The sequence below is a fragment of the Mastigoproctus giganteus genome, chromosome 7 (genome assembly GCF_048544385.1).
Source record: "Mastigoproctus giganteus isolate SK-2022 chromosome 7, ASM4854438v1, whole genome shotgun sequence".
Lineage (NCBI taxonomy): Eukaryota > Metazoa > Arthropoda > Arachnida > Uropygi > Thelyphonidae > Mastigoproctus > Mastigoproctus giganteus.
In genome coordinates this window covers 217,239,616-217,264,167 of record NC_143581.1, presented here as the reverse complement: position 1 = coordinate 217,264,167, position 24,552 = coordinate 217,239,616, and the positions used below count along the sequence as shown (strand labels likewise).

The 24,552-nt window shown below is 38.0% G+C and overlaps 1 protein-coding gene across 4 annotated transcripts in view; it reads right to left on the bottom strand.

Annotated features, from left to right (window-relative positions):
* LOC150083681 (extracellular matrix organizing protein FRAS1-like) overlaps positions 1-24,552 on the bottom strand; it is an 866,422-nt gene that overhangs the window by 235,032 nt on the left and 606,838 nt on the right. For all 4 annotated transcript variants that reach the window (XR_016547213.1, XM_090378121.1, XM_090378123.1 and 1 more), the window contains 2 exons: positions 15,708-15,877; positions 11,851-11,974 (listed from right to left, as the gene is read on the bottom strand). Coding sequence is in view for 3 of the 4 variants with exons in the window: in XM_090378121.1 (XP_090234247.1) it covers positions 11,851-11,974; positions 15,708-15,877 (294 nt within the window). In the remaining variant the exon portion in view is untranslated. The remainder of the gene's footprint in view (positions 1-11,850; positions 11,975-15,707; positions 15,878-24,552) is intronic.

Genomic DNA, 24,552 nt, shown 5'->3' with positions numbered 1-24,552 from the left:
TCTTCATAAAGATTTAGAAAAATTTATGCAGCACAGCCTCACGCACAGATGAGCAGAAAGCAACAAAGTGTCAACATGCAAAGACTTCATCCAGACATATCAAAATAATCCTAATTTTCTCAATTTTATTGCCATTAGAGATGAGTATTGGGTGTTTCAGTATGACCCAGAGAGAGAGATGAAGTGTCAGAGTATGCAACGGACTTCAATATCATCACCACCAAGCCCAAAAAGTTTCGTTTACAGTAGTCCAGGATCTAGATGATGCTAATCATATTTTAAGATAAACAGGGCATAATTCACAAAGGATTTGTACCCGAAGGGAAATTTGTTCCTGAAGTCAATGCTGCACTCTATGTACAGGTGCTTCAAACACTACTGAAGTGCAATTCCCAAGTGAAGCTAGAAATTCAAGAGAAAGACAGCTGATTGTTATTGCATGACAATGCCCTACCCATTCTGCACTCGTTGTGAAGACATTTCTGACAAAACATGGCAGTGTACATCTGCTCTACTCTCCTGATTTAGCACCAGAGGACTTCTTGCTATTTCCCAAGGTGAAAACTGCCCTCAAAGGAAAGAGATTTCAGGATGTTGAGGACATAAAGAAAACCATAACTGCCAAACTGAATGTCATCTCTTTTGATGTCTTCGCTGACTCTTTTTAAAAATTTTTAGAAAGGTTTAATAAGAGCATTCAATCGGGTGGCAATTACTTTGAATAAAAGTAAAACCATTTTTGACCTCCTTCGACTTGGTGTTCTTTTTATTGCATCAGACTTTAATGCCATTCCTCACATCATTACGAAGTACTTTTCACTTTCAGTTCTCTCTTTATATTAGTATTAGTTTAGTATGGCAAATCAGGACCATGCTGAGCCATTTTAGTACCTGAGGCAAGAATGAAAAATTGCACTCTCTCTCCAAAAATATTCAAAAAAAAAAAAAAAAAAAAAAAACCATTTAAAATACATTTCTGGTATATGTTTTAATAAAAATAAAAGAATGACAAAAAATAAAATAAAACTGTTTAAAGTGATTTTTATTCTCATAAGCAGAATTTATTATAAATATATACCAGATTTATTTATTTTTTTTTATTATTATTTTTTTTTATGTAAACCCCAAACACGAGAGATATTAGAACCTATAGTTATGCAACATTCATTCCAAAAATTATTTAATTTTTCTTTTGGTGTCCCTTTCAGCTTTTAACCTGAGGCAAGAGCCTCGTTCGCCTCACCCTTGGCATGGTTCTGTGGAAAATGGGCAAATGATGATGATGCAAGGAAGCAAGCATATACAGAATCAACAAAAAAAACCACTTCCCACATCATCCATCAAAATCCTGTCTAATTCTTCCTTAAATTTATCTGAATTACCCACTTCCACAACATCACGTGGTGGACGTTTGTTCAAACAATAAACTACTCTATAGCTGAAAGCAAATTTCTGTACATCTATCAAGCAATAATCCTTTCTCGATTTAAATTTTTCCCCAATGCATGTTGTCTGAGCAAAACAAAGGATGTCATCAACAATTAGCTTACTCAGTTTGTTTAACACCTTAAACACCTCACAGGTGCCTAATTTCCAGATGATGCAATGTCCAAAATTTATGCCTTTTTTGATAAGAGTATCCTATAAGAGAATCATTTTATTCCTCTCATTGCTCTTCTCTGTACCTGTTACAACAGATTAGCATTAGCATTATGATGCAAAAAAGCAAGCTTATGCAGCATCAGCCATAAATAGACATAAAAAAATAAAAAAAAAACAACCCTTCCACATCACCTCTCCGTTCGTTCGAAATAACTGTCCAGCTGAGCCTTAAATTTATTTAGGCTATCAAGTTCCACAAGCGATAGAAGTCTGTTCCACCAACCAACTACCCGCTGGCTAAAGTCAAATTTCCACACATCTATCCTACATCTGTCTTTCCTTAATTTGAATTTATGCCCTCTCAGGTGATTATTTTGAGCAAGAGGAAGAATCTCATCAGCATTGAGCATGCTCAAACCATTCAAGGATTTGTACACCTCTATCAGATCACCTTGCCGGTGCCTAGTCTCCAGACAATGTAATTTGCAAAACTTAAGCCTTTCTTCGTAAGAGTAACCCTTCGTTCCATTCACTAATCTTGTTGCCCTTCTTTATACTCGTTCCAGCAGCTCTACATCCTTCTTGAAATGAGGCCTCCAGACCTGTATACAGTACTCAGGGTGCGGCCTGACCATTGCCTTATACAAGAGAATAATCACCTCCCTATCCCTGCTAGAAAAATTCCTGTATATCACTGATACGACACCATGAGCAACTCTTGCAGCCCGTCTGCACTGCTCAGAGAACTTCATATCTGCCTGTACAATTACCCATAGATCCTTTTCATTCTCTACTGCTGTCAGTATAGTACCGCAGAGTTGATACGTTGCTCTGGGGTTGCTGTTTCCCATATGTAGTACTTTACATTTGTCAATGTTAAACTTCATTTGCCACCTCTCAGCCCATCTGCTCAACCTTTCCAGATCCTGTTGCAGCAGCATAGTGTCAGTAGTGTCCTTGACAACCCTGCCAACCTTTGTATAGTCTGCAAACTTGGACATTAAGCTTGATATACCATCATCAATATTATTTATAAATACAGAAAACAACAATGGACCCAACACTGAACTCTGAGGGACTCCACTAATAACATTACTCCACGATGAGCAGTGTCCATTAATTACCACTCTCTGTCTTCTGCCACTCAACCATCCCTTTATCCATAGCAACAATTTGCCACCAATGCCACACTGATCCAATTTGTGCAGCAGTCTTCCATGTGCAACAGTATCAAAAGCCTTTCTAAAATCCAAATATATAATATCAAAGTTATTCCCTGCATCCAATTCTTTTGTGACTACATCATAGTATCCAATCAAATTGGTCAGGCAACACCTTCCCCCTTAATGAAACCCATGCTGTGTCTGAGCTATAACTGAATTCTTGTCAAGATGATCCTGCAGTGCTTCTTTAACCAGTGCTTGCATTAATTTTCCTGCAACAGAAGTTAAACTCACAGGTCTATAATTACTTGTGTCAGCCTTTGACCCTCCTTTGTGAATTCGGGTTACATTTGCCCATCTCCAGTCTGTGGGTACCTCCCCTGAGTCCAAGGAAGCTCTCATAATTATGGCTAACGGATAGCTTACTTCCTTTGCTGCCTCCTTTAATATAACTGGATAAATCCCATCCACCCCAGGTGCCTTTCTTGTGTTTATCTTCAACAATTTCTTCTCCACTTTACTCTCAATTATTACAAGATCATCTAGCTCACTGCCAGTGTTTGCATCATCTACGGCATTCCCCTTCCTGAATAACTCCTCATGTGTGAATGCAGATGCAAAATATTGATTTAGTTTGTTAGCTACTTGAGAAGGATCATTAACAGTTGAACCATCGATATCAAGTGGTAAAATCTGATTCATCCCCTTCCTTCTAGAGTTTACATAAGTAAAGAACTCCTTGCTGTTTTTCTTTGCATCCGTTGCCAAAGATTTCTCGTAATCTGCCTTCGCCTGCCTAACCCCCTTTGTAACTTGGTTACAGATCAACTTATATCTATCATAGGCTTCTGTGTCACATGTTAATTTATATGTATCCCATGCATTTTTATTCTCTGCCATATGTCTCATTAGTTCATCTGACATCCATTTAGGCCTCAACCTTGAACAACATTTCTTAGTTGGTATGTAAAGCCTAGTAGCTTCCAAGATAAGTTCTTTGAATGCTTCCCATTTTGAGTTTGCTGTTGGTAACATCATCAGTTGGTCCCACTGTATAGAATTTAAATACTGTCTGAGACAATCGTAGTCGCCTTTACAAAAGCAATAACCCTTCCCTTTATCCTGATGGTAGTTACCTCTTTGAGTAAATCCCACTTCAGCACACTGTGATCACTGCCACCTAGTGGTTCCTGTATCTGCAGATCCTTAATGCATGAAGAATCACTACTGATAATCAAATCAAGAGTATTGCTCCGTCTAGTTGCCTCCCGAACATGCTGATTTAGAAAAGAATTATTTAATAAATCCACAAAAGCCTTGCTAGTGTGTGAGTCACCAACCCACAAATTGCAGTCACTATCTGGGAAATTAAAATCCCCCATTACAAGACTCGCTGATATACTGGCCCACTCTATTTCTCTGTACAGTTTCTTATTATACTCATTAGAGTCATTAGGCCTATAGCACACTCCTACTCTCAATTTCGATCTCCCATTGCTTATGTCACACCAAACTGACTCAACACTGCACTGTCCAATGATATCAATTGGCTTCACTTCCTTGGATTTAATATTTCTTAACTAATAGCATAACCCCTCCTCCCTTCCTATCCTGTCTATCCTTTCTGTGGACATTGTACTCCACAAATTCCAGTTCTGCATTACTTATATCTGTGTGACACCATGACTCTGATATCCCAACAATATCTGCCTTTGATGCTTTAAGCAATACCTCAAATTCATCAAATTTATTTACCAAACTCCTAGCATTGGTGTACAAGCAAGTATACATGCACCTGTTCTTTTTCTTAGCTGCCCTAACACAACCCATGTGTTTACTTGTACCCCAATAACTCCCAGCAGTCTCTGAAATATCCTGCATCTTATTTTCCAAGCTGCTGCTCATTCCAATAGAAGCAGTGCAGGAATCACTTTCACCTCTGCCAGTGGCTACTATTAATCTGTTAGTCCTTGTATCCCCCAATCTAGCAGTTTTCCGACCCACCTAACACTGCCTCGATAGCATCAGCAAACATTCTTGCACCCTTTCTATTTAAGTGTATCCCATCCCTGCAGAAGCAGTCTCTCCTGTTAACAAGTACAGACCAGGCTGAAAAAAATTCTTCCCCTTGAGCCTTGCACAATCTTTCCAGGGCCGAATTGATCGACAGGGCTCTCATCATATACTCCATCCTATCGTGTCCGGGCAGAATTGCAGACACTTTCAAATTCAACCCTAAGTCACGGCTTTTTTTCAACAGTGACCTGTACCTGTTAAGTAATTCCGTCGGTCTCCTACTGTTAATATCATTAGTGCCAACGTGTACAACTATATCACCTTTTGTGCCCTTAAAAGATGATATCCGCTATGCAACGTCATTAACTGTTGCCCCTGGCAGACATACCCTGATCCTGTTCCACCTATCCTTTTTACAAAGTATGTTTCCCCTTACCCTGACAATAGAGTCACCAACAACTACTAGTTCCTTTGGGACCAGCGCATTCTGCCTTGGGGGTTGCTGCTGTGTTGCGTGATGACCAAGTGCAAGCTCTGGCGTTGGTGTGGGCAGCTGAGAGCTTGATGGGCCCCTTACTTTTAATCCTGACTAGTGCTACAAACAGGGTATTAAAATTCTATCGATTCTTATATCACGGTTATTCAGCTCCTGTCTGAACGTGGTGATGGTCTCAGCATATAGGGAGGTCTCGTCTGACCAATTTGATTTGATACTATGATGTGGTATCTTATACCACCCCAGGTGCCTTTCTTGTGTTTATCTTCAACAATTTCTCCTCCACTTTAATCTTAGTTATTACAAGATTATCAAGTTTACTGCCAGAGTTGAATACACCTCTGGCATTCCCCTTGCTGAATAACTCCTCGTGTGTGAATGTCGCAAAATATTCATTTAGTTTGTTAGCTACCTGAGCAGGATCATCAACAGTTGAACCATCAATATCCATGTTTGCAGATGATACGAAGGTTGGCAAGGTTGTTAACGATAGTAAAGACAGTATGCTACTGCAACGGGATCTAGATAAGTTCGGCAAATGAGCTGAGAAATGGCAACTGAAGTTTAACATTGACAAATGCAAACTAATGCATATTACTCTGCATTTACTGCTTGGGTAGCAGTAACCCAAGAGAAAGATACCAACTGTTTGCTATTACACTCAGGGAAATGGAGAGTGAAAAAGACCTGGGGGTAATTGTGCAGTCAGATATGAAGTTTACTGAGCAATGCAGATTTGCTGTCAGAGCAGGTCATGGAGTGTTGTCAATGATATATAGGAATTTTGCTAGCAGTGACAAGGAGATGATTATCCCATTGTACAAGGCAATGGTTAGACCACACCTCAAGTACTGTGTACAGGTCAGGAGGCCTCATTTTAGGAGAGCTGCTAGAATGAGTACAAAGAAGGGCAACAAGATTGGTGAGGGGAATAAAGTGGCGTTCTTATCAAGAAAGGCTTAAATTCTGCAAACTTCATCACCTGGAGACTAGGCACCTGCTAAGTGATCTGATTGAGATATATAAGGCCTTGAACAGGTTTAGCAAGCTCAATGCTGATTGTATTCTTCCTCTTGTTCAGATTATTTAGGCTAACAACTTCCAAGACAAGGGATGGAAGTCTGTTCCACCAACCAACCAACCACCCGCTGGCTAAAGGCAAATTTCCGCACGTCTATCCTACATCTGTCTTTCCTCAATTTGAATTTATGCCCTCTCAGGTGATTATTCTGAGCAAAAGAGGAAGAATCCCATCAGCATTGAGCATGCTCAAACCATTCAAGGCTTTATACACCTCTATCAGATCACCTTGCTGGTGCCTAGTCTCCAGACACTGTAATTTGCAAAACTTAAGCCTTTCTTTGTAAGAGCACCCCTTTGTTCCATTCACTAATCTTGTTGCCCTTCTCTGTACTCGTTCCAGCAGCTCTACATCCTTCTTGAAATGAGGCCTCCAGACCTGCATACAGTACTCTAGGTGTGGCCTGACCATTGCCTTATACAAGGGAATAATCACCTCCTTATCGCTGCTAGAAAAATTCCTATATATCATTGACAATACACCATGAGCTACTCTTGCAGCCCATCTTCACTGCTCAGAGAACTTCATATCTGCCTGCACAACCACCACCACCAGGTCCCTTTCATTCTCTACCACTGTCAGTGTAGTACCACAGAGTTGATACGTTGCTCTGGGGTTGCTGTTTCCCATATGTAGTACTTTACATTTGTCAATGTTAAACTTCATTTGCCACCTCTCAGCCCATCTGCTCAACCTTTCCAGATCCTGTTGCAGCAGCATAGTGTCAGTAGTGTCCTTTGACATTAAGCTTGATATACCATCATCAATATCATTTATGAATACAGAAAACAATAATGGACCCAACATTGAGCCCTGAGGGACTCCACTAATAACATTAGTCCACGACGAGCAGTGTCCATTGATTACCACTCTCTGTCTTCTCCCCCTCAGCCACCCCTTTATCCACAGCAGCAATTTGCCTCCAATGGCACACTGCTCCAATTTGTGCAGCAGTCTTCCATGTGCAACAGTATCAAAAGCCTTTCTAACATCCAAGTATATAATATCAAAGTTATTCCCTGCATCCAGTTCCTCTGTGACTGCATCATAGTATCCAATCAAATTGGTCAGGCAAGACTTCCCCTTAACAAAACCATGCTGTGTCCGAGCTATAACTGAAGTCTTGTCTAAATGATTCTGCAGTGCTTCTTTAACTAGTGCCTCCATTCATTTTCCTGGAACAGAAGTTAAACTCCCAGGTCTATAATTACTTGTGTCAGCCTTTGATCCTCCTTTGTGAATTGGGGTCACATTTGCACATCTCCAGTCTGTGGGTACCTCCCCTGAGTCCAAGGAAGCTCTGATAATTATGGCTAAGGGTTTGCTTACTTCCTCTGATGCCTCCTTTAATATAACTGGATAGATCCCATCCACCCCGGGTGCCTTTCTTGTGTTTATCTTCAACAATTTCTCCTCCACTTTACTGTCAGTTATTACCAGATTCTCTACCTTACTGCTAGAGTTGAATACACCTCTGGCTTTCCCCTCGCTAAATAACTCCTCATGTGTTATTTTCAATGCAAAATATTCATTTAGTTTGCTAGCTACCTGTGGAGGATCATCAACAGTTGACCCATCGATATCAAGTGGACCAATCTGATTCATCCCCTTCCTTCTAGAGTTTACATAAGTAAAGAACTCTTTGCTGTTTTTCTTTGCATCCCTTGCCAAAGATTTCTCGTAATCTGCCTTCGCCTGCCTAACCTCCTTTGTAACTTGGTTACAGATCAACTTGTATCTATCATAGGCTTCTGTGTCATGTGTTAATTTGTATGTATCCCATGCATGTTTCTTTTCTGCCATATGCCTCATCAGTTCATCTGACATCCATTTAGGCCTAAACCTTGAACAATATTTCTTGGTTGGTATATAAAGCCTAGTAGCTTCCAAGATAAGTTCTTTGAATGCTTCCCATTTTGCATTTGCTGTTGGTAACATCATCAGTTGGTCCCACTGTATAGAATTTAAATACTGTCTCAGTCCATCGTAGTCGCCTTTACGAAAGCAATAACCCTTCCCTTTACCCCTAATGGTAGTTACCTCTTTCAGTAAATCCCACTTCAGCACACTGTGATCACTGCCACCTAGTGGTTCATTTATCTGCAGATTCTTAGTGCATGAAGAATCACTGCTGATAATCAAATCAAGAGTATTTCTCCCTCTAGTTGCCTCCCGAACATGCTGATGTAGAAAATAATCATCCAATAAATCTACAAAAGCCTTGCTAGTGTGTGAGTGACCAGCCACCAAATTGCAGTCAATATCTGGGAAATTAAAATCTCCCATTATAAGACTCTCTGATTTACTGGCCCACTCTATTTCCCTGTACAGTTTCTTATTATACTCATCAGAGTCATTAGGCCTATAGCACACTCCTACTCTCAATTTTGATCTCCCAATGCTTATATCACACCAAACTGACTCGACACTGCACTGTCTAGCGATGTCCACTGGCTTCACTTCCTTGGATTTTATGTATTTCTTAACTAATAGCATAACCTCTCCTCCCTTCCTATCCAGTGTAGACGTTGTACTCCCCAAATTCCAGTTCTGCATTCCTTATATTTGTGTGACACCATGTCTCTGATATTCCAACAATATCTGCCTTTGATGTTTTGAGCAATACCTCAAATTCATCAAATTTATTTACTAAACTCCTAGCATTGGTGTACACGGAAGTATACATGCACCTATTTCTATTCTTAGCTACGCTAAAACACAACCCATGTGTTTACTTGTACCGCAATGACTCCCAGCAGCCTCTGAAATATCCTGCATCTTGTTTTTCAGGCTTCTGCTCATTCCAATAGAAGCAGTGCAAGAATCTCTTTCACCTCTGCCAGTGGCTACTGCTAATCTATTCGTCTTTGTCTCCCCCCAAGCTAGCAGTTTTCCGACCCACCTAACACTGCCCCGACAGCATCAGCAAATATTCTTGCACCCTTTCTATTTAAGTGTATCCCATCTCTGTAGAAGCAATCTCTCCTGTTAACAAGTACAATCCAGGCTGAAAAAAATTCTACCCCTTGAGCCTTGCACAATCTTTCCAGGGCCGAATTGATTGAAAAGGCTCTCATCATATACTCCCTCCTATCGTGTCTGGGCAGAATTGCAGACACTCAAATTCAACCCTATTTCACGGCTTTTTTTCAACAGTGACCTGTACTTGTTAAGCAATTCTGCCGGTCTCCTTGTCGAACTCCTTTCTCGATTTAAAATTTGCTACTGTCTTTCTCTAGTCTAATAAAGGAGGTAGCACTCTCATATATTTTCTTCAAAATCATAATATATGGGGTATCTATGCCTTGTCTTTCCAGTGCCCGAAACATTGCCTTATGCTGTATGGAGTCAAATGCCTTTTCATAATGCACAAATGCCAGACATAATGATGTTTTATATTCATTTGCTTTCTCCATTAGCTGTGATATTATTTGAAGGTGATCCATAGTTGAGAATTCTGTCCTAAAGCCAGCTTGCTCTTTCGGTTGATTCTCATCAAGTATTCTTTCTAATTGTTAGTAATGACCCTTGTGAACAACTTGTAGATGTGGGATAACAAGCTCATTGGTATATAATTTCCAATTTCTGATTTATCTCCTTTCTTATGCAGCAAAACTATGATTGCATTATTCCACTGCTTAGGCGTCACACCTTTTCTGATGCACTTTGTGAAGAGCCTTGCCAGTTTTTGTGTTATGTCTCTTCCTCCCAATTTTAACAACTCTACAGTAACTTCATCTTCCCCCGGGACTTTCCGATTCTTCATTTTCTTCAATGCATGTTCTACCTCATCAGGAAGAATATCGGGTATGTCGTATGTGTTGCTACTTTGCAATATGCTTCGTTTATGTTTTCAATAGCATTTCTGATGTAATTTTTCCACAATTCAGCCAAAGATGGTGCAGCTTCTCTGGTTGTAGCCTTTATTGCTTGAGAAAAAGTTCATCTCAAATAATATGCTTTAAACGTCACAGTGACACCTTGATCCATTGGTTGCAGTACAGATAGTGTCGGGTGGAAGAAAATTAATTTTGACATTTTCATTAAAGTCACAAAGTCCAGTTGGATGCCCTGGTGCATTATCCAATAAAAACAAAGCTTTGAAATCCATGTTGTTTTCTTTGCAGTAACGTTCAGCTGCAGGACAAAAGTAAGTTTTAAACCAGCCTTCAAAGTTAACATTAACCCAAGCTTTTTTATTTGAACTAATTAAAACACAGGCTAGGTTTTAATTTAAAATCTACAGATGCATTTCTGCCCAGCAAAAGTGTCACATGACCTTTTGATACTTTGTGACCTGGGTTGAGATTTTTCATTTTCTTATAGAAAATGTTTTAGAAGGCATTTTTTTACAAAACAAACCAGTTTTATCAACATTAAAAATTTGGTTATCTTTATACCCACCTTTTTCAATAATTTCTATAAATTCTTCAGGAAATTTTTCAGCAGCATCTTTGTCTGCGCTTCCACTTTCATCTGCAATATGGATATTATGAATCCTCGTGCGTTTTTTAAAATGAAAGAACCAACCACGACTTGCCGAAAATGTTTCCTCAGTTGCCTCTTCTCCATAATTTTCTTTCGTTACATTTTCTTTAAGCGTGCTGAAAAGATTGATAGCTTTCGTTTGAATTTACATTTGACTTAACAGGATTCACTTCTAACTATCCATATCGATAGCAGATGTTCCATATTTACCATTAGAGAGCTCCTTTTCTTTATGATTGTTTATGAGGCAAAGGTGTTGGTAGTATACTCTTTGTACTGATTCTTTTCTTTTACATTTCTACTTACAGATGATTCATTTATTCGTTTGTCTCGTGAGTTTGACAAATGAAGCACATTCTTCATGGCATTTGATGATTTCAAGTTTCTCTTTTAATTTCAACCATTTAAGTTGCTTTGGCTTGGTATCATCCCACTTTCTTTTTCACTCATAATAAAGGGATTACTGAGAAAGAAAAAAAAAGATACATCGGTGCTTAACAAAAAGCTGAAAGTAAGTTTTGTAAGTAAGTGATGCCAATACTTATATACAGTACATATGCACATGCGCATTGTAAAAGCTTGCAGAATGATCTAGAATAAGCAAGAGATGCAAATTTGTGGAGATCATTCTAGAAAATTTTAGAAAAATGTCAGCCATATATGACCGCATTATCAATTTCAGTTGTAGGTTATAAACCAAATCACCAGTTGCAGATTATAAACAGCACTATAGTGAATCCTGTACAGACTGAATCCACACTGTGTGAGGTATTTGCTGTATTCTATTTATAGAATTGGATATACAAAAAAATGAATTCAAGCATTTGTTGATTGAAGAAAAAATAACAAGGTAACAAAACATACAAGCGTGTGTGTGTGTGTGTGTGTGTGTGTGTGTGTGTGTGTGTGTGTGTGTGTGTGTGTGTGTGTGTGTGTGTGTGTGCACGCACATGCAAACATGCACACTTATATAAGTATATACTACAATATATATGAAATAATACCATCATTTGGACCATCGATAATTGCAATTGCTTTTGTAACGTTATTAATGACTGCCTTTGGAGAAGGATCTGATAGAATCAGTTCAAATTCTTCTTCATCTTCATACAAACTGTCATCAATTATCTGGAAAATAAAATAATATATATAATTAAACTACAAGGGTAAAGGAACAACTTAGACATCAATTATAAGAGGTTTAAAGTGTGGTTAATTGTGGCATTTGTTACTACAACAGTCAAATAAAAACTTGGCCAACTGTTATTTTCAGTTGACTGCAGAAGAAACTTTGTTGCCCTTTGATGTTAATATTTAATTGGACAACTGCACTGTTGATCAAATGGCACACACACAGTATCCACTCAATTTACTGGATCTTACATTAACTAACAATTGCCAATCAAATTATAAATCCAATAGAGAACAAAAGTTGGGCAGAAGTTTTATCTAATGTAAACTGAATACCTCATAAATATAAATTACACTTCACAATTTCATTTTTTCAGAAATATTATGTCAGAAAGAAAGATGAATTGTGTGATGCTTTGGAAAATTTTCAAATTAAAGGGAAAGGTTTGGAATATTTTTGGAATATACTGTTTTAACTGATACAAGCATTTTTGTAAAAACTTCTTGTAAAAACTTGTAAAGATAAATAACAGATGATTTTTTCTATAATATTATAGCCATCACTTTAAAAATCAATATGTCTGGTTATGCTGATAAATTAAATTTTAATTATACACAATTTGACTGAGAGTTATCAGTCAATGCAAAAACAAGGAAATTAGACAGATACTGCTGAAGTTTGATTGGCATTACAGTAATCCAGTTATACAGACAAGTAAAAGGACTATGACAAAGTATATCCCACAGTCAACTAAAACTGAAAATAGTCAAAAACTATATATAATTAATAGGATTTGTGAACTCATTAAATTTCTTGAAATTTAAAGAATGACTAAGTAACATGCTAGAGTTCGAAAAGGCTGTAATGGAAGAAGTACAGGGCTTGGCATAGTATAGGAGCATTAGCAACTAAGGCCATATTGCTCCGGGATATGCGGTGGTCATTCCCTGACCTTTCCGCATCCTCCGTATTTGGTGGTGACGGGCTTGAACCCCGGTCTAATCAAGAAGCGTGTGCTACGCACTGCTGCCCCTTCCCACCTGGCTATGGAGGCGCCCGCACTTGCAAGGTGATCTGATTGAGCTGTATAAGGCCTTGAATGGGTTGAGCAGGCTGAATGCTGATGGGATTCTTCCTCTTGCTCAGATTACAAACCTGAGGGGTAAAAATTCAAACTGAGGAAGGACAGTTGTAGAACAGATATTTGGAAATTTGCCATTAGCCAGCAGGTAGTTGATTGCTGGAACAAACTTCCATCTGTCACTGCGGAAGTTGATAGCTTAAATAAATTCAAGGAAGGAATGGACAAACTTTTAGAGTGAAATGGGATTTTTTTTTTTTTTTTTTTTTTTTTTTTTGGCTGATGCTGTATAAGCTTGCTTTCTTGCATAAGCCTCTACTAATGCTAATGGCATTTAAGAAAATCAGAACAGGAGTAGAAATGCCCCACTTCAATATAGCCCATTCTTTTGAGTAGCTATTAATTACAACCATTTGTCTCCTGCAGCTATCTTTTAATTCATCTAAGGATCTTGTCAACATTCCTAATATGTTCTAGCTCACACAGAAATCTCTCATATATGAACAATAAATGCTTTGCTGAAGTCCAAATAAATAATGTCAAAATCACTTCTTGCCTTCATTTACTGGTGATCAGCCTAAACAAACAAAGTGAAAATATTAGCATTAGTACAGGCATTTGATGCAAGAAAGCAAGCTTATGCAGCATCAGCCAAAAAAAAAAAAAAAAAACCCACTTCACCCCTCTGTTCGTTCAAAATACCTGTCCAGCTGAGCCTTAAATTTATTTAGGCTATCAACCTCCACTACAAGGGATGGAAGTCTGTTCCACCAACCAACCACCTGCTGGCTAAAGACAAATTTCCGCACGTCTATCCTACATCTGTCTTTCCTCAATTTGAATTTATGCCCTCTCAGGTGATTATTCTGAGCTAGAGGAAGAATCCCATCAGCATTGAGCATGCTCAAACCATTCAAGGCTTTATACACCTCTATCAGATCACCTCGCTGGTGCTAGTCTCCAGACACTGTAATTTGCAAAATTTAAGCCTTTCTTCGTAAGAGCACCCCTTTGTTCCATTCACTAATCTTGTTGCCCTTCTCTGTACTCGTTCCAGCAGCTCTACATCCTTCTTGAAATGAGGCCTCCAGACCTGTGGCCTGACCATTGCCTTACACAAGGGAATAATCACCTCCTTATCCCTGCTGGAAAAATTCCTGTACATCATTGACAATACTCCATGAGCTACTCTTGCAGCTCGTCTGCACTGCTCAGAGAACTTCATATCTGCCTGCACCACCACCCCCAAGTCCCTTTCATTCTCTACCACTGTCAGTGTAGTACCACAGAGTTGATACGTTGCTCTGGGGTTGCTGTTTCCCATGTGTATTACTTTACATTTGTCAATGTTAAACTTCATTTGCCACCTCTCAGCCCATCTGCTCAACCTTTCCAGATCCTGTTGCAGCAGCATAGTGTCAGTAGTGTCCTTGACAACCCTGCCAACCTTTGTATCGTCTGCAAACTTGGACATTAAGCTTGATATACCATCGTCAATATCATTTATAAATACAGAAAACAATAATGGACACAACACTGAGCCCTGAGGGACTCCACTAATAACATTAGTCCATGATGAGCAGTGTCCATTGATTACCACTCTCTGTCTTCTCCCCCTCAACCACCCCTTTATCCATAGCAGCAATTTGCCTCCAATGTCACACTGCTCCAATTTGTGTAGCAGTCTTCCATGTGAAACAGTATCAAAAGCCTTTCTAAGATCCAAGTATATAATATCAAAGCTATTCCCTGCATCCAGTTCTTTTGTGACTGCATCATAGTATCCAATCAAATTGGTCAGGCAAGACTTCCCCTTAACAAAGCCATGCTGTGTCCGAGCTATAACTGAAGTCTTGTCCAAATGATCCTGCAGTGCTTCTTTAACCAGTGCCTCCATTAATTTTCCTGGAACAGAAGTTAAGCTCACAGGTCTATAATTACTTGTGTCAGCCTTTGATCGTCCTTTGTGAATTGGGGTCACATTTGCACTTTTCCAGTCTATGGGTACCTCCCCTGAGTCCAAGGAAGCTCTCATAATTATGGCTAAGGGTTTGCTTACTTCCTTTGCTGCCACCTTTAATATAACTGCATAGATCCCATCCATCCCGGGTGCCTTTCTTGTGTTTATCTTCAAAAATTTCTCCTCCACTTTACTCCCAGTTATTTCAAGATTCTGTAGCTTACTGCTAGAGTTGAATACACCTCTGGCATTCCCCTCGCCGAATAACTCCTCATGTGTGAATGTCGATGCAAAATATTCATTTAGTTTGTTAGCTACCTGAGCAGGATCATCAACAGTTGACCCATCAATATCAAGTGGACCAATCTGATTCATCCCCTTCCTTCTAGAGTTTACATAAGTAAAGAACTCTTTGCTGTTTTTCTTTACATCCCTTGCCAAGGATTTCTTGTAATCTGCCTTCGCCTGCCTAACCTCCTTTGTAACTTGGTTGCATATCAACTTGCATCTATCATGCAGGCAGACAGAAGAGATTTATATTAGTATGTCTGAACCAATATGCATGCATGGGGGACTTCTAGCACATTACATAATATTCATGGAGGAGCATTTAAATATCTTTGGTCACAATGTAATTTTTATTTACAATAATTCCTTTTTTAACAGCTTGCATATGAAAGTTATTTACCTGTACTTCACACATGGCTCTTGAAGCTCCAGCAGCAAAGAAAATTCGAGATATAGCTGACTGAGGTCTTGTACGATAATCTGAGCCACTTTCTAGATGACTAATACTACTCCCATGTGCTGTAAGTGGACTGGTAGAACAAATTACAGACACTGTCTGACTAAGATCACCTAAAAAAATGGAATTAACTATCAGTATATTTTCATATTAAAAGTTCAAAATGATACTGGCATGTTGTATATAAATAAACATTATAAAATTTTAGTCTTCTCACTGAAAATAAAATAAAATGGAACACCACATCAATAAAAAGTCACTTCTCCCTGACCCAAAACTTTCCTCTTATCTTTCATTCAAAAGTTTATAACTCATGGTTTATTTGAGGCGTGTTTCACATATAGTTTTCTTTCTTAATAAAATATCCAAAATGTACATCCATAACAATTTCAATTTATCTTAATTCTATAATTAAGATAAATTATTAAGGATTTGAAGTTATTTCAGGTTGATATAATTATCATCCTGAAGTAACTTCAAATTTGTTTTCCATATGAAGTTTGAAAAAGCTAAATAAAAGTATCATTTTAAAATAACCTTGTACTTAAGCTCAATCAAATAACAGATCAAGTTAAATTAATTCATTTGGACGTTTGTTATGTTTGTTATTTGGTTTTTAGGAGCATTAACAACTAAGGCCATATTGCTCTGGGGACATGCGCTGGTCATTCCCTGACCTTTCCACATCCTCCGTATTTGGTGGTCACTGGCTCGAACCCTGGTCTAATCAAGAAGCATGTGCTACGCACTGCTGCTCCTGCCCACCTGGCTACGGAGGCGCTGTGTTTTCATGTGAAACTATTTTTGTGGTATAGCATAGGTCCTCTCACCCTATAATGCTGACATTGTATCCAGATGGTAACAGACCATTTCAAGGAAACAGCACCAAGATGTATTCCAACAATGTGCCGCATCTACCATTGTTCACAAAGTTGCTAGATATGAATTCCATCAAAAATCTATAGAATATCTGGAACGATCAATGAATGTGGTAGATCTAAAGATCATTCCTGAGGGGGAATTGGATAATATCACAAGGGACAGCTGTGCATATCTAGATGAATCTCACAGTCCATGACACATGGGATGGTCATTGTCATCACTGCTAATGGTACACCTATATGTATTAGACAAATTTTCTAATATCTTGTAAAATTTTCTGATATTTTCTGACATTAATTAATAACAGAATAATACATAACATATATTTAAACAGAATTGGGAGAAAAGTACAATAATGCTAATATTCTACGTTGAGCACTGTTCAGTTTCTCCTATCATATGCTATTTCCTGACCAGTAAAATCTCTACTTTTGTTCAAGTTGCTGATGAAGTATATAATGATGACCATGTAGTGTTTTATTGTTTTCACATATAAAATACCAAAAAAAGAAAAAAAAAGTGGATAATTTAGGAATTTTAAATACAGATGACAGTGGAATGGGAGGGAAATTAAATCTTATTATCTTTTCTCTATAATTTTAATTGATCAGTAGTAAACTACTTCCAATGATTCCATTTGAACAGATATATCTTTCAGTGTTTCATACCCATTTGTTACTGATTCATAAACAAAACAGACTAACAGCAAAAGGTGACTTCATAGTCACTTAGTACATCTTATGAGAAGTCACAATAACTTCCTTAGCAATAGAAAAAAGCCTTATCAGAGATGCCTTCCTGATCAATAGGAAGATTAATGAATATCTTTTAATAAACAGTACTCACTTCATCTAGCCTACTCCTAACTTGTTTCCTATTCTTTCTTAAGAATAGTAAACAAGTTAGGAGTAGGTGCTTCTAGACTCCACTTACACTATGAGAATGATAAATTTACTTCTATAATTGATTTCTCTAATACCTGAAAAATTCTTTCATATTATAAAATGTCTAAAACACAAAGGCACTCTAAACAGTTTTTAAAGCTACATAGTGCATATCTTGCAAACAGAGCAATCACATCAATAAATAGCATGTCATGTGTATGGCTTAAGAATGAATATAATTTGGACATCTTTGATTATCTGATAGTACGATGTTCAATTATATGCTGGGCTTCGCAATTACTCAGTTCAATTCAAAGATATTCTTGACTTAACTCCTACGAGTTAAGTCAAGAATATCTTAACTTAACTCATAGGAATTAAGACTAAATAGAGCCTTTATCTCAAAGGCTCTATTTAGTCTATTATATTTGCCACGTTTTTCTGTTTTGTATGCAAATGATACTACCTTCTTGAAATATGCGGTGTGATATGCACAATAAACTCCACAAAAAGTAAATTAAGAAGATGAGTCAGGGTTTATTTTTATGGAAGCCACTGTAATACATGAACTCATAATAATAACAGCTCACACGAAACAACGATTCTTCAGCCAATGCAACCTGTTGCATCTATTTCACTTTATGTGACTGAATACCCATGCTTATGCTAAATTATTTTACAAATCATTTCTTGGTACAATAATAAACAAAATTAAGGTTACTATATTACAAAACAAAAGAAAGTAATACTGTACATTTATTTATATACAGATAATAACACACACAGGCCCGGCCTTCTCCTTTAAGGGGCCCAGGAGCAAGTAATTTTTTGGGGCCCAAAAAATTTCTCAGTGATTAAAAAGCCTAACATTTTTTCACAAAAAAAAAAATAAAATATATAACAATAATAAATAAAAGAAAATAAACAAATAAACAAACAAATTTTATTCGAGGAGACTCATTCTCTGTTTGGCTTTGTCCAATAGTTTTTGAAGAACCGTCAAAAAAACAGATATATAAATGTCAATATTAAATAAAAACTTTATCATACGTTTGTTACAATTTTAATAAAAAATTCCTAATTCATTTCACAAATATACGTGGTCTTAATTCTAATCTCAAAGATGTCCATTTCCACTTGCAATCTGCCAAACCCCATGTACTTTTTCTGACAGAATCTCAGTTATCGGTTGATTCAACTACTGCTCATCTCAGTTGGCCAAATTATTTGCTTTATGATTCCTTTTCCCTCAAAGGTGGTACTTGTGCATATGTCCATTCCAATATTCCCAGTCAGAGACTTGGTAATTTGGAATCTCCTCTTTTCGATCTTCTCTGGCTTAAAATCTCTCTACCTCATTGTGTCAAATTCATCTGTTGTCTCTACTGTTCTCCCAACTCCACTAATCACTTGGAGCTCTTTGACTTTATCTCTTTGCATGCACACACAACTTGACTTTTTCCAGTGCAACTTTCCTAACAGTGAGGTAATTTTCCTTGGTGATTTTAATGCTCACAACTCCAGCTGGCTAAGTTTACTAGTCACACCGACCTGGCTGGTCGAGACGCTAAGGCTTTTGCAATTACTAATGACCTTGCACAGATTGTTCATTTACCTACAAGAATACCATACAATCCTAATCACAGAGCCAACACGCTTGATCTTTTTCTCACAAACAACCCTTCTAAGTACAAGGTCGAAGTGAGTGGTCCTTTAGGCACCCCAGATCATAACTTGGTGATTGTCTCTATTCCAATGGAGCCTTTGTCTCATGGCTATTCCCAACCTCATATTATTTGGCATTATAAGAATGTAAAATGGGATGACCTGCGAGATTTCCTATCTTCATTTCCTTGGTCGGATTACTGTTTCAAAACTTCTGATGTCAATGTTTGCTCAGATCGTGTCAGTGAAATTATTCTTGCAGGAATGGAATCCTTTATCCCACACTACACTTTAAAATCTCGTCCTTTATCTAAAACTTGGTTTTCTAATAAATGTGCTAAGGGTTGTCAAGGACACTACTGACACTATGCTACTGCAACAGGTTCTGGAAAGGTTGAGCAGATGGGCTGAGAGGTGGCAAATGAAATTTAACATTGACAAATGTAAAGTACTACATATGGGAAACAGCAACTCCAGAGCAATGTATCAACTCTGTGGTACTACACTGACAGTGGCAGAGAATGAAAGGGACCTGGGGGTGGTTGAGCAGGCAGATATGAAGTTTTCTGAGCAGTGCAGATGGGCTGCAAGAGTAGCTCATGGTGTATTGTCGATGATATATAGGAATTTTTCTAGCAGGGATAAGGAGGTGATTATTCCCTTGTATAAGGCAATAAGTACTGTATACAGGTCTGGAGGCCTCATTTCAAGAAGGATGTAGAGATGCTGGAACGAGTACACAGAAGGGCAACAAGATTAGTGAATGGAACAAATGGGTGCTCTTACGAAGAAAGGCTTAAGTTTTGCAAATTACAGTTGTTTGTTTGTTTGTTATTTGGTTTTTTAGGATCATTAGCAACTAAGGCCATATTGCTCCGGGAATATGCGGTGGTCATTCTCTGACCTTTCCGCATCCTCCGTATTTGGTGGTGGCAAATTACAGTGTCTGGAGACTAGGCACTGGCGAGGTGATCTGATAGAGGTGTATAAAGCCTTGAATGGTTTGAGCATGCTCAATGCTGATGGGATTCTTCCTCTTGCTCAGAATAATCACCTGAGAGGGCATAAATTCAAATTGAGAAAAGACAGATGTAGTATAGATGTGAGGAATTTTGCCATTAGCCAGCGGGTGGTTGGTTGGTGGAATAGACTTCCATCTCTTGTCGTGAAAGTTGATAGCCTAAATAAGTTTAAGGCTCAGCTGGACAGATATTTCGAACGAACAGAGGGGTGAAGTGGAAGTGGTTATTTTTTATTTATTTATTTTTTTTTTTGGCTGATGCTGCATAAGCTTGCTTTCTTGCATCAAATGCCTCTACTAATGCTAATGCTAATGCTAAGGGTGTTCAAGTGAAGAACGGTGCATGGTGCGTATCATAATTGGCTTGTTTCTAATTCTTCAATTTCATTTTCTGCCTACACCAAAGCTCACAACAATTGTAAAGCAGTTATTAATCAGTCCAAACTAGAGTTTGAAAAACTAAGAGTAGAAAACTTGCTTCTTACCCTAATGGTAGCCGAGCATTCGGGTGTCTTGCCAAAGCTATTGGCCACAACTTTTGTCCATCTCTGCTCCCACCTCTGTAGAAACCAGATGGTTCTGTTGTCACTTCAGCCAAGGATAAAGCTGACTTACTAGCATCCCATTTTTCCTCCAACTTGTGTACTAATGATCTTGGTAAAACACCTCCCACCATTCCCAACATGCTCCATTCAATGCCTCCTGTGGTCTTCCACCAAAAGGATGTCAGAAGGATTTTGACGAATCTTTCTGCTAAGAAAGCTCCAGGTCCCGATGGTATTTCTCCACTTGTTCTAAAGAAATGTGCTCCTGAACTTACTCCTGTTGTTTGCTGCCTTTTTTCACTTTCTTATTCCAAAGGTGTTTTTCCTTCTGCTTGGAAATTTGCTCATATCCAGCCAGTTCCTAAAAAGGGTGAAAAATCCCTCACATCCAGTTATCGTCCCATTGCAATTATTTTTACTCTTTCGAAAGTAATGGAGAAATCAATTAACCGCCAACTCTTAAACTATCTAGAAAACTTCCATCTGATCAATGATCGCTAGTATGAATTCTGTCAGTGTCGATCCACTGGTGATATTCTGGCTTATGTTACCCATTTATGGACTAATTCAATGGTAAAGTTCAGTGAAACACAAGCAGTTAGTCTTGACATCTCAAAGGCTTTCGATCGTGTTTGGCATAAAGGTCTTCTAAACAAGCTTCCATCGTATGGTTTGCCAACTGTTTTTTGTAATTGGGTTATCCAGTTTTCTCTCTGATTGCTCACTGAGGGCGTTGGTAGATGGTTCTCTATCTTCTAACTTCTCCGCCAATGCCAGTGTCCCCCAAGGTTCAATTCTTTCCCCCACTCTTTTCCTTTTGTATATTAATGACTTTCTTACATTGACTGGAAATCCTATCTATAGTTTTGCTGATGATAGCACATTGCATTCCACTTTCCATTTTGAGAAAACTTGCCCGGCTCAATCAGCGTCAACTTCTCGAAAATCTGCTACCAATTCCTTAAATGCCGATCTCCAGGTAATTCTCCAGTGGGGCAATGACAACTTAGTTGATTTCAATCCTTCTAAAACTCAGTCTTGTCTTATATCTTGCAAAAAAGGATTCTTCTGCTCTTGTTCTTATCTTTGGCGACACTCCGATTTCTTGGAAAAATTATATATCTCTTCTCTCTTGGCACAAGCACATTACAAATATTGCTTCTTCTTCATCTAAAAAACTTGGTTTTTCTTTTGCTCTAGCCATTACTTTTCTTCCAAACAGCTATTCACACTGTACGAATCGCAAATCTGCCCTGCATGGAATATTGTTCCCACATCTGGGGTTGCCCCCAAAACCTCTCTCAGGCTTCTTCATTCTTTTCAGAAGAGGGCAGTTAGGTTAATTAATGATTTATCTCTAACAGAGTCTCTCCACTCACTGTCTCATAGACGTACTGTTTCTGCTGCATGCCTCTTCTACAGATATTTCCATGGGCACTGTTCTTTTGAATTGGCTTCTATGATTCCTGCTCTGTCTTTCAAAACAGTCCGAATACGTGCCACCACCAGCCAACATCCATTTACTGTCCAACTTCAAACTCACAGAACCAACTTTTCATCTTCCTCGTATATTCATTCCACTGCCATTTTTTGGAACAACCTTCCTTCATACATATTTCCTGAAAATTAGTCTACAGAAGTTCAAGTCCAATGTCAACAAATATCTTCTTTCATCTTCTCAATCTCCAACCCAAGCACGGTACTATAGGTTCTAATTCCTCTAATGTTTGGGGTTTACATAAAAAAAAAAAAAAAAAATTTAATAATCACAACCAGTACATACATGACAAAAAAATACACAGATATATTAATTAATATCATAAACATAAATAACACATTGTAATTTTAAATACATAAGAAATGCCTTATTCAATAATTAAGGTTTACTTAACATTTTTAAATACTGTATGTGGCTTTTTTATTGCCGTATCATTAATAATACTAGAAAAATCACAATCTTTAACGTCTTTCTCAGTACTTAATATAGCAAGTACGTTTAATCATTCTGCATACATTGTTGAGCAAAGGTAATTTTTAATTAGCTTTAATTTTAAGGCAAATGTAAGACTTCGAACACTGCATTTGAACTATTGAGCTCCATATCTAAGTTTAGAAACGGTACCTGGAAAAAGACATCGAGCTTCTTAAACGAGTTCAAAGACGGGAATTTTTGAAGATTTCTCCAAGAGATCTGCAAAAAATGCCCGTCTTTGAAAAAGGGAACCCATACAATGAAACACTGTGTGGGCTACAGAGTTGGCCATTGGCACATTAAAGAGGGCTTCATTGCATGGAATGGGACAAGTACAACATGGCAAAATTTTCCCCCAAATATTTTACATTTCGATGAATTCGGGAAGATATCAGCTTTCCTTCAACATTTTTTTTCCCTGAAGTCACGTGTTGCCCAGACTTACAGGAAATTATCTGAAGACAGGTTCCTTTCCTGAACTTCACCACATTTCAATATTCCTATGTGAAATTGGCTTGATATTAATTTCCTTAAAAGATGGATTGGTCAACCAATAGAGTGGGCTGAAACGATGAAGACATTTTTCACAGTGCCCGATATCTTTCAACAAAGTTCTATGGACTTTATTACATTCAATAGTAAATGTGACAGCCAGATCAAAACAGGTTGATGATACTGGTGCCTATACTGAGATCTGAATTCGTGTAAAGTAAATGGTATAAAATTGTCTACCAAACACTGTTTTGATGTTCCATAGTATTCCAACAATGTCCTCTTAAAAATAGGCAGTAACTTTCAAAATATCCTTCATATTCTGTACGCTTTGGAGTTGGATGGTCCTGGCCCCATACCCAGCGATTTGAATCCGCATGATTCTTCAGGATATTAACTTCAGAAATAACGCACATCCGTTTAAAAATAATGTAAATGAAAGTTAATGTCATGTCCACTGTAAAAGCATCGCTGAAGAAACGATTGCTAAGTTATGGGTAATTTACGTAGACGTCCAGCTGACAATGTTTTCGCATGAACAGATCTTCCTCGCTTTATCGGTGCTGTGGAATCAAAAACAATTGTATAAATGAAAAATATCAATAATAAGGAATTCAAACATTCTTTTTATGGTCCTGTTTATGCAGTGTCTGCTTTTTCATTTCTTAGTTATGCAAGCAAACAAGATGATCCAGAATTTTTAATTGAAAAGTGATCAAATCCACTGAACTGTGTACAGTTGCTAGAGCAACAGTATAATCGCGTGCTAGTGACCTATAAATCTTACTCATTCACTATGTATTTCCTTTGTTTTAAGTAACAATTCATATGTAGTGACAGCAATTTATTGTGGTGCTTGTGTGGCTGCTTGCGTGCGTTTTCAATTTGACTGAAAATAAAAATGTTTACCAACCACAAGGAATGTTTCCTCTGTGAAAACATCGCTGTGCAAGTCTTTTACAGTTATAGCATGCATGCAAAAGCAACGCGCTTTGGAAGCAGTCATTTATTCCCAGTAATGTAAGAAATAACAGAAACAGGAAAATAAGAACAGAGAAACACAAACTATTGGATTTCAGGAATAGGCATTTGTGAAAGGGAGGAGCTAAAGCAATGCTCAGGGGAATCATTAAGCATCGATCATCATGTAGTAGTAGTAAAAGAATTCACATTATTTTGAGCATAATGGGAAGAGTTGTAGCCCCTTTAGCTCCCTACCTGGGATTGCTTTGTTGGCAAGAGAGTTTTTGCTTATATTCCACCCCCTTCCATTGTGTGTTCCTGACATCTTGGTACCAATGCTCCCACAGAACGCTGAGATCTAGAT